Genomic DNA, 16,134 nt, shown 5'->3' with positions numbered 1-16,134 from the left:
CTTCCCCTTCAACTCTTTACCTTTTGGAGTTAGACACCAAGTAATTACTTTTCAGTCTTTCTTATTTTAAATCAAATGTTTAAGCCTCAGAGTGTTGCTTTGGCTGCACGCAAGTTGTGCTATGAAGTGTTTCCATTATTGCTGGCTTCCAAATAGATTCTTACTAGTGGAAAAATTGATTTGCCCAGATGTGGCAAGTGACTTACCCAGAGATGTTTTCAATTTTCAAGTGATTTTTTAAATTATTATAATTTTATGTGTTTTATAAATTTGTGTCAGATGTGCATCATGGCCAGAGAACATGGTCTGTATGATATCCACTATGGTCAACAAACATAGTCTGTATGATACCCATCATCTGTTTTTTATTTTGGAGACGGGCTATGTGGTATATGGTCTGTTTTTGTAAATGCTCATATCTACTTGAAAAGAATGTCCAAGCTCCTGTCATTGGGTATAGGATTCTCTATGAGTACTTTTGGTCAAGTCTATGGTAGATGGTGCCCAAACCCTCCATATCCTTGCTCATTTTGTTTCTTTGTTTGTTTGCTAACTTATCAATTACTGAGAGAGAGGAGTTCACATCTCCCCCTTAGATTTGTGGCTTTGTCCCTGGTCTCATGGAAACCTTTGTTTCACAGGAGGTAGTGTTTCCTGTTCTCTCCTGTCTTTCCCTTTGTTCCCTCCCTTCTGCTCCCCCATCCCCCACCTGTCTTCTTTCCCACCTTCTTCATTCTCTGCCTCTCCCACTAACTCCTCAACGCCAGCCAGCTTGGGGAGGGGTAGGGTGTTTTGAAGACCTTGCCTTTTCACTCTCTCTGAATTTAGGGGTGTGTAGGCTGGGAAAGGGGAGGCAGGCCTTGGATGTACCCTTTCCTGCCAACTCATTAAATGAGAAGCACAGAACCAAGTGGGCCAGGGATGGGGTCAGTGTGGTCAGCAGTGCCCCAGCATCTGGGTCTCTTTGGAGACCTTGAGGGTGGCACCCAGACTCCTTAGCCCTTGTTCTGAGCCAGATGTGGCCCAGAGGATGTCCCACCCTGGCAGGCCTGTCCATGAAAACCCTCTTCTTCTTTCAAGCCCTCTCTGCCCAGATTGGGAACCTTCCCAGTCCCCCCAGTCTCCTCTGCAGTGGTTTCTGGATACCTGGATCCCCTAGGTTCTTCCTGCCCAAGTCATACATTTAACAGGCCCACAGGGGTCCTCGTTTCCAAACTCCACATCAGGGCATAGCAGACCAGGCTCCCCCTATGGTACTTTGGACGCACACGAAGGCATTTCTGAGATGTGGTTGAGTGAGGAGGTGTAATATTGGCCCCTGAGCATCCTTCAGCCAGACACTACTCTGGAAGCCTGGAGCCTCCCATGTGCGTGCCTCCTGAGAGCTTGGCCTGAAGTGGATATGCAAGCAGCCTCGAAACCCAAAACCTCAAAGGGAATTGTAAATCCCAATGCAGAAAGGCATAAGAAATGCCTTAAAAAGCAAGTGTTTGTGCCTTTTTGTCATTGGATAATGCATCCTTATTCTGAAGGACATTTTTCTTAACCATATGCATGTGGTTAAATTATTTTTCAAAGAGTATGAAAGGGTATATAATGAAATGGAAGTCTCCCTCCCACCTCCAGATCCTCCGCTCCCTTCTAAGAGGCAATAATGGTCAATAATTCCTTAGATATCCTTCTAGAAATTTTCTGTGTATACACAAGGATTTAAAAAAAAAAAAAACGCAGTGGGAGAATACTATAATACTGTTCTGTGCCTTCCTTTTTAAAGTCAGCGATAAACCTTAGAGGCCATTTCATACCAGTACATATATACTTACCTCACCCTTTTTCACTGACACGTAATATTCCACGGTGTGAATGTACTGTCATTTGATTAACCAAACGATGTTTGTTATTTCTCACAGTGCTGCAGTGAGCCACACCATAGTCTGTCTTTGCACATGTGTCTGTGGTTAATTTCAGGGTTCATCCCTGGGAGAGGTAACCTCAGGTTGAAAGAGATGTGAGCATTTCTAATCTTGAGAAGTTTTGCCAGATGTCAAGTAGGGCTTATTAATATTATTTTTTAAAGAATAGGACAGTCCCTGGACTTCCTTGGCAGTCCAGTGGTTAAGACTTTGCCTTCCACTGAAGGGGGTGCAGGTTCAGTCCCTGGTTGGGGAGCTAAGATCCTACCTGCCTCGGGGCCCAAAAACCAAAACATAAAACAGAAGCAATATTGTAACAAATTCAATAAAGACTGTAAAAAGGAAAAGAAAAAAAAAAAAGAATAGGACAGCCCCTGAGGAAGGTGGGCTATGAGGCTTCTGGGGATAAACCAAGAATGAAAGCACATGAAAGAATGTATATACGTATAACTGAATCACTTTGCTGTACTTCAGAAACTAAACTAACACAATGTCGTAAGTCAACTATACTTCAATTAAAGAAAACTGAAAAAAAAAATGAAAGCACAGAGGAAGGGGAAGAGGGGATAGGAGAGCTCTATGTAATGATGCAGAAAAACATGGCAAACCCAGGGAGGGAAATTAACAAAGGAGAGGACATGGGGTGGTCCCTGTGGCCCTTCTTACCTTCTAAATTCAGGATGCGAGGCACCACTGTCATTTTAAGAAGCCTCTGTCAAGCCTTTGATGCCTCGCTTGTACTAGTCCTAATCAAGTAGAATGTTAACCCTGCCAGGTGAAAGAATTAACACATTGTGTCCTATTAGAGTAGAATACTAACCTTTCCAGGTCAGAGAATTAAAACGTGTAGAATATGAAGCTGCTGGGTAAGAGAATTAACATATTATAGGCTAATCAAGTAGAATGTTAACCTGCCAGGTAACAGAATTAAGTTATGTCCGTGAAACTTTAATCATTTCTTTTTTTAAAAAAAATTTTTTTTCATAGAGCAGAGAAGAAGAAAAGGACCTACTTCCCTGAAACATGGATTTGGCACTGTCTCAACATCAGGTAAGTATGATTTCTTTCCTTTGCTGCCTTTGTGGGCTGACTCAGAGGCACTCATGAAAGATGGTTCCCAGTCGGTTTGCCTGGAGATCTGACACCAACATCTGAGTAAGACATTGGGCATCCTTTTCTAACACATAGAACTCAAAGCTATGAAGTCAGCCCCAAATCCCTCTGTAGCCTCAGACATCTGCCTATGAAATATGAAATTTGAGGGCTTCATGCTTCTTAACAACTCCCTCTTGGGGTAACTCTATCCGCTCTGTTTATATAACGAGCTCATTAAAATGATTACAGTTCCCTGGAACATGAACTCAATTCCACCCACCCACCCCCTCCTCGCTCCTCAGGGGACTCAGGCTCCTGCCCGCAAAACAGGCTGCTTCTCTCAGCACATTTCCTTTCTACATTGTTTTCTCTTTTAGTTCGCCTTGAAGCAGCAGTGCTGTGCTAAATTCTTGCCAGATGCAGTTGGCTTTTTTCTTTCAATGCTTAGTGTCAGAAGGTAGTGGTGACTTGCCCTGGGAAACCAGTTAGGCATGAAAGTTCAGACCCTGGGGCTAGTGGATTGGCCAGCGGGTGGACCGACTGCTGAGCTGGGGTCCCCTTCTTGGCATGAGATGCCGTGGCACATGCTCAGCACAGAGCCAAGCACTCAGCTGGGGGTTCCTCAGGCCGCTTTCACGGATGTGCTTGTCCTCATTATGGGCAGTCTTCCCCGCTGGTCAGAACAGAAGCTGATTACTGCATTTTGTTCTGGGAGTCCAGATTTAAGATGGGCTGTCAGTCCATCATCAGAGATGTACGGAGAGTAAAAATGTATCTATTTTCTGTGTACTGGGTGATGTTTTGGGTGCTGGGTAGTGTTTTTGGTGCCAGGGATGGCACCTTGATCAAGGCAGATAGGGTCCCCTCACGCGTAGAATTTATGTTTTATGCCTCCAAGGGCTTCATGCTTCAGTAGGGCCAGTGTTCTCATGGAGGGCTTGGGAGGAAGTAGAGGGACCCTTTGGGGAAGCTAGAAAGACTCCCAGGGCAGGTGGAGCCCAAGCTGGGTCCCACAGGATAAATAAACAAGAAGGGGGGAAGGGGATCCAGGAGGCAGGACCAGCATGGGCAAGAGTTGGGGCTTGGGAGAGGCTGGTGATTTTCACATGGTTGGGATGAGGCAGGTGGGGCCAAGAGGACGAGGCAGGGAGTGTGACGGCCGTGTGGTCTGTGGTGGGGGTGTGGAGAGCCACAGAGGGTTGCTGGGAGGCATTTGGGATTTGAGACGGTCTCTCTCCCTCTGTTGGCTGGAGCAAGGATGAGTCAGAGAGTACAGATCTGAGACCAAGGAGGAGGTTCTTGCTGGGCCCAGGCAAGGACTCGTCAGCTGTTTTTTTTTTTTTCTTTTCTAATTTTTAAAATTGGTAAAATACACGTAACATAAAATTGACCACCTTAACTATTTTTAGGTGTACGGTTCAGTGGTAATAAGTGCATTCGTATTGTTGTGCTGCCATCACCACCCTCCGTCTCCAAAACTCCTTTCCTCTTGCAAAACTGAAACTATGTCCCCATTAAATACTAACTCCCCAATCCTCCCTCCCCTCAGCCCCCTAGCGTCCACTCTTCTACTTTTTGTCTCTATGAATCTTACTGCTCTAAGGACCTCATGTAAGTGGAATCATATAGTATTTGTCCTTTTGTGACTGGCTCATTTCACTTAGCATGGTGTCCTCATGGTTCATCCTTGTTGTGGCATGTATCAAAATTTGCTTTCTTTTTAAGCCTGAATAGCATTCCGTTGTATGGGTGGACCACATTTCGTGTATGCATTCGTCCTTTGGTGGACACTTAGGTTGCTTCCACCTTTTGGTTATTATGAATAACCCTTCTATGAATATGGATGTGCAAATATCACTTCGAGACTCTGCTTTCAATTCTTTTGGGTATATACCCAGAAGTGGAGTTGCTGGATCATATGGTAATTCTGTGTTTAATTTTTTGAGAATTCACCATATTGTTTTCCACAGTGGTTGCACCATTTTACATTCCCACCAACAGTGCACAAGGGTTCTTCTTTAAATGTTGGATAGAATTGACCAGCGAAGCCATCACATCCAGAGCTTCTCTTTTTGGGAAGATTTTGATTGCTGATTCAATCTCCTTACTTGTTAGAGATCTATTCAGATTTGTTATTTCCTTGTGATTCAGTCTTGGTAGGTTTTGTGTTTCTAAGAATTTGTCCATTCATCTAGATTATCCAAGTTGTTGGTGTACAGTAGTTCATAGTAGTCTCTTAAAATCGTTTTTTATTTCCGTGGAATCAGTAGTAATGTCCCCACTTTTATTTTGGATTTTAGTAATTTAAGTCTTTTCTCTTTTTTCTTAGATCATCTAGCTAAAGGTTTGTTAATTTTATTAATCTTTTCAAAGAACCAACTTTGGGTTTCATTGATTTTCTCTATTATTTTTCTTTTTTTTAAAAAAATTAATTAATTAATTAGTTAATTTATTTGGCTATGCCATGTCTTAGTTGTGGTATGCGAGATCTTCATTGCACCATGTAGGATCCTTTCAGTTGCAGCATGCGGGATCTAGTTCCCTGACAAGGGATCGAACCTGGACCCCCTGCATTGGGAGTGCAGAGTCCTAACCACTGGACCACGAGGAAAGTCCCTCTCTATTATTTTTGTATTCTTTGTTTTGTTTATTTCTGCTATAATCTTTATTATTTCTGCTTTATTATTAGATCTCTGTTTTCGTTTTTCAAGTTCTTTAAGTTACAAAGTTAGGCTGTTTATTTGAGATCTTATTTTTTAATGTAAGCATTTACAGCTATGAATATCCCCCTTAATACTGCTTTTGATGCATCCTGTGAGTTTTGGTGTGTTGTGCTTTTGTTTTCATTCATCTCTAAGTCCTTTTTTTCTTTTTCTTTTTGCAGAGATTTAAAAAAATTTCTTTCAAATCCAGAGATAATTTGAGTAGCAAAGTATAACAGTTAATTTTTGACATATCATTTATCTTTGCAAAAACATTTCTTTTTCTTTTTGAATTTTATTTTATTTATTTTATACAGCAGGTTCTTACTAGCTATCTATTTTATATATATTAGTGTATATATGTCAATCCCAATATCCCAATTCATCCCACCACCACCACCACCCACCCTGTTTTCCCCACTTGGTGTCCATACGTTTGTTCTCTACATCTGTGTCTCAATTTTTGCCTTGCAAACCGGTTCATCTGTGCCATTTTTCTAGATTCCACATATATGCATTAATATGCAGTATTTGTTTTTCTCTCTCTGACTTACTTCACTCTGTATGACAGTCTCTAGGTCCATCCACGTCTCTACAAATGACCCAATTTCGTTCCTTTTTATGGCTGAGTAATATTCCATTGTATATACGTACCACACCTTCTTTATCCATTTGTCTGTCGATGGGCATTTAGGTTGCTTCCATGACCTGGCTATTGTAAATAGTGCTGCAATGAACATTGGAGTGCATATGTCTTTCTGAATAATGGTTTTCTCTGGGTATATGCCCAGTAGTGGGATTGCTGGTTCATATGGTAATTCTAGGTTTAGTTTTTTTAAGGAACCCCCATACTGTTCTCCATAGTGGCTGTATCAATTTACATTCCCACCAGCAGTGCAAGAGGGTTCCCTTTTCTCCACACCCTTTCCAGCATTTATTGTTTGTAGATTTTTTGATGATGACCATTCTGACCGGTGTGAGGTGATACCTCATTGTAGTTTCGATTTGCATTTCTCTAATGATTAATGATGTTGAGCATCCTTTCATGTGTTTGTTGGCAATCTGTATATCTTCTTTGGAGAAATGTTTATTTAGGTCTTCTGCCCATTTTTGGATTGGGTTGTTTCTTTTTTTGATATTGAGCTGCATTGGCTGTAAATTTTGGAGATTAATCCTTTGTCAGTTGCTTCATTTGCAAATATTTTCTCCCATTCTGAGGGTTGTCTTTTGGTCTTGTTTATGGTTTCCTTTGCTGTGCAAAAGCTTTTAAGTTTCATTAGGTCCCATTTGTTTATTTTTGTTTTTCCATTACTCTAGGAGGTGGGTCAAAAAGGATCTTGCTGTGATTTATGTCATAGCGTATTCTGCCTATGTTTTCCTCTAAGAGTTTTATAGTGTCTGGTCTTACAGCTAGGCCTTTAATCCGTTTTGAGTTTATTTTTGTGTATGGTGTTAGGGAGTGTTCTAATTTCATTCTCTTACACGTAGCTGTCCAGATTTCCCAGAACCACTTATTGAAGAGGCTGTCTTTTCTCCATTGTATATTCTTGCCTCCTTTATCAAACATAAGGTGACCATAGGTGCATGGGTTTATCTCTGGGCTTTCTATCCTGTTCCATTGATCTATATTTCTGTTTTTGTGCTAGTACCATGTTGTCTTGATTACTGTAGCTTTGTAGTATAGTCTGAAGTCAGGGAGTCTGATTCATCCAGCACGGTTTTTTTCCCTCAAGATTGCTTTGGCTCTTCGGGGTCTTTTGCGTCTCCATACAAATTTTAAGATTTTTTGTTCTAGTTCTGTAAAAAATGCCATTGGTAATTTGATAGGGATTGCATTGAATCTGTAGATTGCTTTGGGTAGTATAGTCATTTTCACAAAATTGATTCCTCCAATCCAAGAACATGGTCTATCTCTCCATCTGTTTGTGTCATCTTTGATTTCTTTCATCAGTGTCTGATAGTTTTCTGAGTACAGGTCTTTTACCTCCTTAGGTTTATTCCTACATATTTTATTCTTTTTGTTGCAATGGTGAATGAGATTGTTTCCTTAATTTCTCTTTCTGATCTTTCATTGTTAGTGTATAGGAATGCAAGAGATTTCTGTGCATTAATTTTGTATCCTGCAACTTTACCAAATTCATTGATTAGCTCTAGTAGTTTTCTGGTGGCATCTTTAGGATTATCTATGTATAGTATCATGTCATCTGCAAACAGTGACAGTTTTACTTCTTCTTTTCCAATTTGGATTCCTTTTATTTCTTTTTCTTCTCTGATGGCCATGGCTAGGACTTCCAAAATTATGTTGAATAATAGTGGCGAGAGTGGAAATCCTTGTCTTGTTCCTGATTTTACAGGAAATGCTTTCAGTTTTTCACTATTGAGAATGATGTTTGCTGTGGGTTTGTCATATATGGCCTTTATTATGTTGAGGTAAGTTCCCTCTATGCCCACTTCCTGGAGAGTTTTTATCATAAATGGGTGTTGAATTTTGTCAAAAGCTTTTTCTGCATCTATTGAGATGATCTTATGGTTTTTATTCTTCACTTTGTTAATATGGTGTATCACATTGATTGATTTGCGTATATTGAGGAATCCTTGCATCCTTGGGATAAATCCCACTTGGTCATGGTGTATGATCCTTTTAGTGTGTTGTTGGATTCTGTTTGCTAGTATTTTGTTGAGGATTTTTGCATCTATATTCATCAGTGATATTGGTCTGTAATTTTCTTTTTTTGTAGTCTCTTTGTCTGGTTTTGGTATCAGGGTGATGGTGGCCTCATAGAATGAGTTTGGAAGTGTTCCTTCCTCTGCAATATTTTGGAAGAGTTTGAGAAGAATGGGTGTTAGCTCTTCTCTAAATGTTTGATAGAATTCACCTGTGAAGCCATCTGGTCCTGGGCTTTTGTTTGTTGGAATATTTTTAATCCCAGTTTCAATTTCATTATGTGTGATTGGTCTGGTCATATTTTCTATTTCTTCCTGGTTCAATCTTGGAAGCTTATACCTTTCTAAGAATTTGTCCATTTTTTCCAGGTTGTCCATTTTATTGGCATAGAGTTGCTTGTAGTAGTCTCTTAGGATGCTTTGTATTTCTGTGGTGTCCATTGTAACTTCTCCTTTTTCATTTCTAATATTACTGATTTGAGTCCTCTCCCTGTTTATCTTGATGAGTCTGGCTAAAGGTTTATCAATCTTGTTTATCTTCTCAAAGAACCAACTTTTAGTTTTATTGATCTTTGCTATTGTTTTCTTTGTTTCTATTTCATTTATTTCTGCTCTGATCTTTATGATTTCTTTCCTTCTACTGACTTTGGGGTTTTGTTTGTTGTTCTTCCTCTAGTTCCTTTAGGTGTAAGTTTAGCCTGTTTATTTGAGATTTTTTGTTTTTTCTTGAGGTAGGATTGTATTGCTATAAACCTCCCACTTAGAACTGCTTTTGCTGCATCCCATAGGTTTTGGATCATCGTTTTTCATTGTCATTTGTCTCTAGGTATTTTTTGATTTCCTCTTTGATTTCTTCAGTGATCTCTTGGTTATTTAGTAACGTATTGTTTAGCCTCCATGTGTTTGTGGTTTTTTACATTTTTTCCCTGTAATTGATTTCTAATCTCATAGTGTTGTGGTCAGAAATGATGCTTGATATGATTTCAATTTTCTTAACTTTACCAAGGCTTGATTTGTGACCCAAGATGTGATCTGTCCTGGAGAATGTTCCGTGTGCACTTGAGAAGAAAATGTAATCTTCTGTATTTGGGTGGAATGTCCTATAAATATCAATTAAATCTATCTGGTCTACTGTGTCATTTAAAGCTTGTGTTTCCTTATTAATTTTCTGTCTGGATGATCTGTCCATTGGTGTAAGTGCGGTGTTAAACTCCCCCACTATTATTGGGTTACTGTCGATTTCCTCTTTTATAGCTCTTAGCATTTGCCTTATGTATTGAGGTGCTCCTATATATTTATAATTGTTATATCTTCTTCTTGGATTGATCCCTTGATCATTATGTAGTGCCCTTCCTTGTCTCTTGTTACATTCTTTTTTTTTTTTTTTTTTTTTTGTGGTACGTGGGCCTCTCACTGTTGTGGCCTCTCCCGTTGCGGAGCACAGGCTCCGGACGCGCAGGCTCAGTGGCCATGGCTCACAGGCCCAGCCACTCCGCGGCACGTGGGATCTTCCCGGACCGGGGCACGAACCCGTGTCCCCTGCATCGGCAGGCGGACTCTCAACCACTGCACCACCAGGGAAGCCCCAACATTCTTTATTTTAAAGTCTGTTTTATCTGATATGAGTATTGCTGCTCCAGCTTTCTTTTGATTTCCATTTGTGTGGAATATCTTTTTCCATCCCCTCACTTTCGGTCTGTATGTGTCCCTAGGTCTGAAGTGGGTCTCTTGTAGACAGCATGTGTATGGGTCTTGTTTTTGTATTCATTCAGTGAACCTGTGTCTTTTGGTTGGAGCATTTAATCCATTCACGTTTAAGGTAATTATCGACATGTATGTTCCTATTTCCATTTTCTTAATTGTTATGGGTTTGTTTTTCTAGGTCCTTTTCTTCTCTTGTGTTTCCCACTTAGAGAAGTTCCTTTAGCATTTGTCGTAGAGCTAGTTTGGTGGTGCTGAGTGCTCTTATCTTTTGTTTGTCTGTAAAGCTTTTGATTTCTCTGTCAAACCTGAATGAGATCTTTGCCGGGTAGAGTAGTCTTGGTTGTAGTTTCTTCCCTTTCATCACTTTAAATATATTGTGCCACTCCCTTCTGGCTTGTAGAGTTTCTGCTGAGAAATCAGCTGTTAACCTTATGGAGTTCCCTTGTATGTTATTTGTCATTTTTCCCTTGTTGCTTTTAATAATTTTCCTTTGTCCTTAATTTTTCTCAGTTTGATTACTATGTGTCTCGGCGTGTTTCTCCTTGGGTTTATCCTGCCTGGGACTCTCTGCACTTCCTGGACCTGGGTGGCTATTTCCTTTCCCGTGTTAGGGAAGTTTTTGACTATAATCTCTTCAAATATTTTCTCGGGTCCTTTGTCTGTCTCTTCTCCTTCTGGGACCCCTATAATGTGAATGTTGTCCCAGAGGTGTCTTAGGCTGTCTTCATTTCTTTTCATTCTTTTTTCTTTAGTCTGTTCCACAGCCGTGAATTCCACCATTCTGTCTTCCAGGTCACTTATCCGTTCTTCTGCCTCAGTTATTCTGCTATTGATTCCTTCTAGGGTAGTTTTCATTTCAGTTATTGTATTGTTCATCTCTGTTTGTTTGTTCTTTAATTTTTCTAGGTCTTTGTTAAACATTTCTTTCATCTTCTCGATCTTTGCCTCCATTCTTTTTCCGAGGTCCTGGATCATCTTCACTGTCGTTGTTCTGAATTCTTTTTCTGGAAGGTTAACTATCTCCACTTCTTTTAGTTGTTTTTCTGGGGTTTTATCTTGTTCCTTCATCTGGGACATAATCCTCTGCCTTTTCATCTTGTCTATCTTTCTGTGATTGTGGTTTTCCTTCCACAGGCTGCAGGATTGTAGTTCTTCTTGTGTCTGCTGTCTGCCCTCTGGTGGTTGAAGCTATCTAAGAGGCTCGTGCAAGCTTCCTGATGGGAGGGACTGGTGATGGGTAGAGCCAGGTGTTGCTCTGGTGGGCAGAGCTCAGTAAAACTTTAATCCACTTGTCTGCTGATGGGTGGGGCTGTGTTCCCTCGCTGTTGGTTGTTTGGCCTGAGGCGACCCAGCACTGGAGCCTACAGGCTCTTTGGTGGGGCTGATGGAGGACCCCGGGAGGGCTCACACCAATGAGTACTTCCCATAACTTCTGCTGCCAGTGTCCTTGTCCCGCGGTGAGCCACAGCCGCCCACCCCCTCCTCTGCAGAAGACCCTTCAACACTAGCAGGTAGGTCTGGTTCAGTCTCCTATGGGGTCACTGCTCCTTCCCCCTGGGTCCTAATGCACACACTTTGTATGTGCCCTTCAAGAGTGGAGTCGCTGTTTCGCCCAGTCCTGTTGAAGTTCTGCAATCAAATCCTGCTAGCCTTCGAAGTCTGATTCTCTGGGAATTCCTGTTGCTGGACCCCAGGTTGGGAAGCCTGATGTGGTGCTCAGGACCTTCACTCCAGTGGGTGGGCTTCTGTGGTATAAGTGTTCTCCAGTTTGTGAGTCGTCCACCCAGCAGTTAGGGGATTTGATTTTATTGTGATTGCAGCCGTCCTACCGTCTCATTGCAGCCTCTCCTTTGTCTTAGGATGTGGGGTATCTTTTTTAGTGAGTTCCAGTGTCTTCCTGTCCATGATTGTTCAGCAGTTAGTTGTGATTCCAGTGCTCTAGCAAGAGGGAGTTCTAAGTACTTTTTAATTTCCTTTGTGATCTCTTCTTTGATCCTTTGCTGTTTAAGAATGTGTTAATTTCCACACATTTGTAAATTTTCCAGCTTTCCTTCTCTTGTTGATTTCTAACTTCATTCATCTTATTGTGGTCAGAGAAGGGACTTTGTATGCTCGCTCTCTTTTTAAGCCCACTGAGGCTTAGTTTGTAGCTTAACGTATGGGTCTGTCCTGGAAAATACCCCAAGTGCACTTCAGAAGAATGTGTGTTCCATTGTCGTTGTTGGGTAGAGTGTTCTGTGTATGTCTCCCCCTGTTCTGTTCCCCACAGAATGGCCCACTGTCAGGTGGATCCGCCAAGACATAGGGGTCATCTCACTTGGAGGGAGCCCTGAACAAGAGGCTCCAGCAGCTTTATGGACCATGGGGTGGGGTTGGGGGTGGACAGGGGAGAGAGTTAGGAGTGGGAAAGTACTCCAACTGGGGAGGGATGTCTTCAGTGTTTCCTTCTGACCATAAAGAGGCCTTGGCAGAGGTGTCTGAAGAAAACCTCTGCCCATGGTCCCTTATGCAAAAGAGACCTGGGAATGGAAATTCTGGGCCGGGAATGCAAACATGAAAAGAGCAGGGCCAGCCAGGGGCCCTGAGTCCTTGGCTGCAGCTCCCCTCAGAGACCCCAGTGCACACGCACCCCTCACCTCCCTACCCTACTCCCACCCCGTGAGACCTGCAGGCCTGTGGGCAGGCCTGAAAAATCACACATACGCCCTTAACAGGGAGCTGGGCTCCACAGGAGTGTATGGGACAAGGATGCCAGGCCAGGAAGTGTGGGTGTCCCCCACAGGCAGGCATTCCTTGGCTTGTGGCTGCATCACTCCAGTCTCTGCCTCCATCTTCGCCTGGCCTTCTTCTCTCTGTGTCTGAATTTCCCTCCTCTTCTAAGGACACCTGTCATTGGATTAGGGCCCACTCTACTCCAGTGTGGCTTCAATCTTAACTAGTGGCGTCTGCAAAGACCCTATTTCCAAATAATGTCCCATTCACAGGTTACCAGGGGTTAGGGCTTGGACATGTCTTTCTGGGAGACACACAAGCATGCTCTAAGTGACCAGTCCCCTTGATTCAGTGTCTTTCTCCCCTAAACTGGGCAGAGCACGCACTGCCAGAGTTTGCCTCTCTGAACCCATATTGTGAATGGTCCTGTGATCACAGCTGTCGTGAGAGACACTCATGTTTCCGATTAGGGCGAGTCAGGGCCGAGGGATGACTTTCTCCTGTCACACGCTGTGGGGTGCCTTGAATGCTTATTTCCAAGCTGCCGGGGCAGTTGCGGGGGGCGCCACCCTGGGGCCCAAGGCCGTACGGCTGGACTCCTCTGTTCCCGCCTGGCCGCTTGCGGCACGGCCGTGGAGAAGAGCACACGCTTGTCCATCTTTCCGCAGTGATCCATCAGGCGAGGACACACTCAGCGTGCAGGTCCCCGACTCCATCACCAGCTGGGTGGGTGAGGCAGTGGGTCTGTCTGCCGAGAGGGGCCTGGGCATTGCGGAGCCCACTCTGCTGAAGACCTTCAAGCCCTTCTTTGTCGACTTCACCCTGCCCCCCAACGTGGTCCGCGGGGAGCAGGCCAAGATCCCACTCAGCATCTACAACTACATGGACACCTGCGTCGAGGTACCGAACCCGCCCTCCATACACGGCCTTTCCCATTATGGGGGAGAGGGGTGGCATCCCTAATGGCAGGAAGCAGAGGGAGGTGGGGTCCTCCTGGGGGGAGGGGTTGGAGGGGCACAGCACCTGGGATGTGGGGCAGGCAGGGCGGCATGGGGTCATCCTGGAGGGCCGTGGGGGACAGCATCTGAGATATTAGTGAGGCAGAGGCTGGATGAGTCAGCTTCTCCTTCACCAGCTGTCTACACCCGGGCAGGTTGGGGGTGGGAGTGTGTGCATGGCGGGGTTAGAGGGTGACGGATGTGACGAAGTCGTTGACTCCTGACCCTGCAGGGGTGTGGGAGGGTGAGTATCATATGGAACGGCATGGAGTCAGGTGATCTCGGAGAGACACCAGCAAGCGGTCTTGAAGCAGGGTCTTAGTTCTCTGCCCAGGAATTGGACCTGGGTAGCCTGGATGAAAACCAGGAATCCTAGCCACTAGACCACCAGGGGCCAGAGGCTAGAAGCAAAGTTCCCCTGGCTCTTGCTCTGTTTGAAAAATGAATTTCTCAAAGAGGCAAAACCTGCATAAACAGGTGAAGTTTATGATGAGAGACACAGCACAGCAAGTGGGAGAACACACAGAGAGACTGTTGTTTATTTAAGACAGAAGCAAGGCAGAAGTACACACCCAGAAAGGAAGGGTGTGGGCATCCTCCCTAATGAGAAGGAGCGCAGTAGAGGGGCGGTTAAATCATTTGTACAGGGCAGTTCTTCCCGGCCTTTGTTTACCTTTGGCCAGTCGTCAGCACCTTCTCTTCCCACATCTGACCTGCCCTAGGACCCGCTCCAACATGCTTGCGTATCTTTTTGCCAAGACGGATTCTAGCACAGAGGCTTGTGGGAGGTTTGGCATCACCTATTGTGGGGTGGCACCCCCTCCTTTTTGACCCCCTAGGAGCCTTTCTGCGCATGTGTAGTCAGGGAGGTCTCCTTGGTCTCAGGAGTGGTCATCTTAGCTCTTTACTCCAGCAGAGCTCAGCTCCTGCCATTAACTTTGGCCTTGGAGTGTCTAGGGAAAAAAAGCTCCAGTTTTACTCCACTTGGCAAACACCAGCTGTCCAGCCCAGGGGCCCCTCTGCCTCCTACCTCAAATCCCCCCTGAGAGACGTGAACCCCAAGAAATCTTTACTGGGAGGATAAAGGGCGACAGAGTCTGTCTTCTGTAGCTTCTTCAGGCTGGCAAGGGGCTGGTAGACCCGACCTAGCTGGGGTCACAGAGCTGTCGCCTTATCTCATCAAGGGGCCGCTCTTGTTATCTCTGTGTCCAAATTTCCTCTGAGAAGAGTCCCTGTTTTATTGGATTAGGGTCTACCCTGATGACCTCATTGGAACTTGATGACGTCTGCAGAGACCGTAGTTCCAAATGAGGTCACATTTATAGGTACAGGGTGGGGGGTGGGGGTAGGATTTCAACATATCTTCCTGGGAGACACAATTCAACCGGTAACAGCTACCCCAAGGAGGTGGGCTTGGGGATTTCAGACCCTCATGAGGAGGAGGGATGGCAGGCAATGTGGAGGGAGCCGTGAGGACCAGGGTCAGGTGGGGGCAGGATAGGGAAGGGGTGTTTGGGGCCTGAGCACCAGTGCGGCTGCAGGAGGGCAGGGGCACCCTCCTCCCCTGCCTTTGTAATCCTTTTGCGTCATCTCAGCCTGGATGTCAGCTGGGGGGTGGCAGGAAGAGAGAGGAGGTGGGATCCCAGAGTTAGGAGCAGCCCTCAGGAGTGGGAGTTGGGAGCCGAGGCTGCAAATGGAGGAGTGAGTGGGGTGCAGGGCCAGGGGTTTGGCTGGGAGCAAGCCTGCTTTCCACAGCTTGGCCTGGAGGTCAGGCTACAGGTCTCAGCCTCACCCCAGCCAGCCGGGGGGAGCCTGCTAACCTTGTCCTGGCCCTGCCCATGTGTGTGCACCCGCCCCCCTCAAGGCTGCCAGCACATTCCCCACCAAGGGCAGAGATGGGAGGGGCAGCCCCAGGCCAAAGACACTGGAAACCAAGAGATCTTATCCACCCCCTGCCCAGATTTCTGGCTTTTCTTGAAAAACAAGGCCTTCTGGCCAGGGAGTGATTGGAATTTGCCACCTGAAGGGCAGCGAGGCTGCTGGGGGTGGAGGTCCTGAGTGGAGGTGGCGGATCCCCCGCGGCACAGCTGTAGTCCCAGCGCATACCTGTCTCAGCATCCCCCAGACGAACCTTGGGACTTCAGCTTGCTGTTTCCATTCACCAGCCCACTTTGTCTCAGTTTCCTTATCTGGGTGTGAGAGATCTACCCTCACCCCCTGCCCCCTCGGCTATGTCTGTGATCATTTCTGAGCCTGGCCCAGAGTGGAGACAGCAGTGTTCCGAGTCTCTGAGTCTCAGCTCAGAGGCTGACCTTGAGCTTCCATGAAATCATTTACTCCCTTTTT

At 44.8% G+C, this 16,134-nt stretch overlaps 1 protein-coding gene across 1 annotated transcript in view; it reads left to right on the top strand.

The window, feature by feature from the left end:
- CPAMD8 (C3 and PZP like alpha-2-macroglobulin domain containing 8) overlaps nucleotides 1–16,134 on the top strand; it is a 98,863-nt gene that overhangs the window by 38,408 nt on the left and 44,321 nt on the right. The window contains exons 19-20 of the mRNA XM_067733125.1: nucleotides 2,901–2,963; nucleotides 13,459–13,690. Coding sequence (XP_067589226.1) covers nucleotides 2,901–2,963; nucleotides 13,459–13,690 — 295 coding nt within the window. The remainder of the gene's footprint in view (nucleotides 1–2,900; nucleotides 2,964–13,458; nucleotides 13,691–16,134) is intronic.

The sequence above is a fragment of the Pseudorca crassidens genome, chromosome 3 (assembly GCF_039906515.1).
Source record: "Pseudorca crassidens isolate mPseCra1 chromosome 3, mPseCra1.hap1, whole genome shotgun sequence".
Lineage (NCBI taxonomy): Eukaryota > Metazoa > Chordata > Mammalia > Artiodactyla > Delphinidae > Pseudorca > Pseudorca crassidens.
The sequence above is the reverse complement of the archived record's forward strand: the minus strand, read 5'-3'. Positions and strand labels throughout refer to the sequence as shown.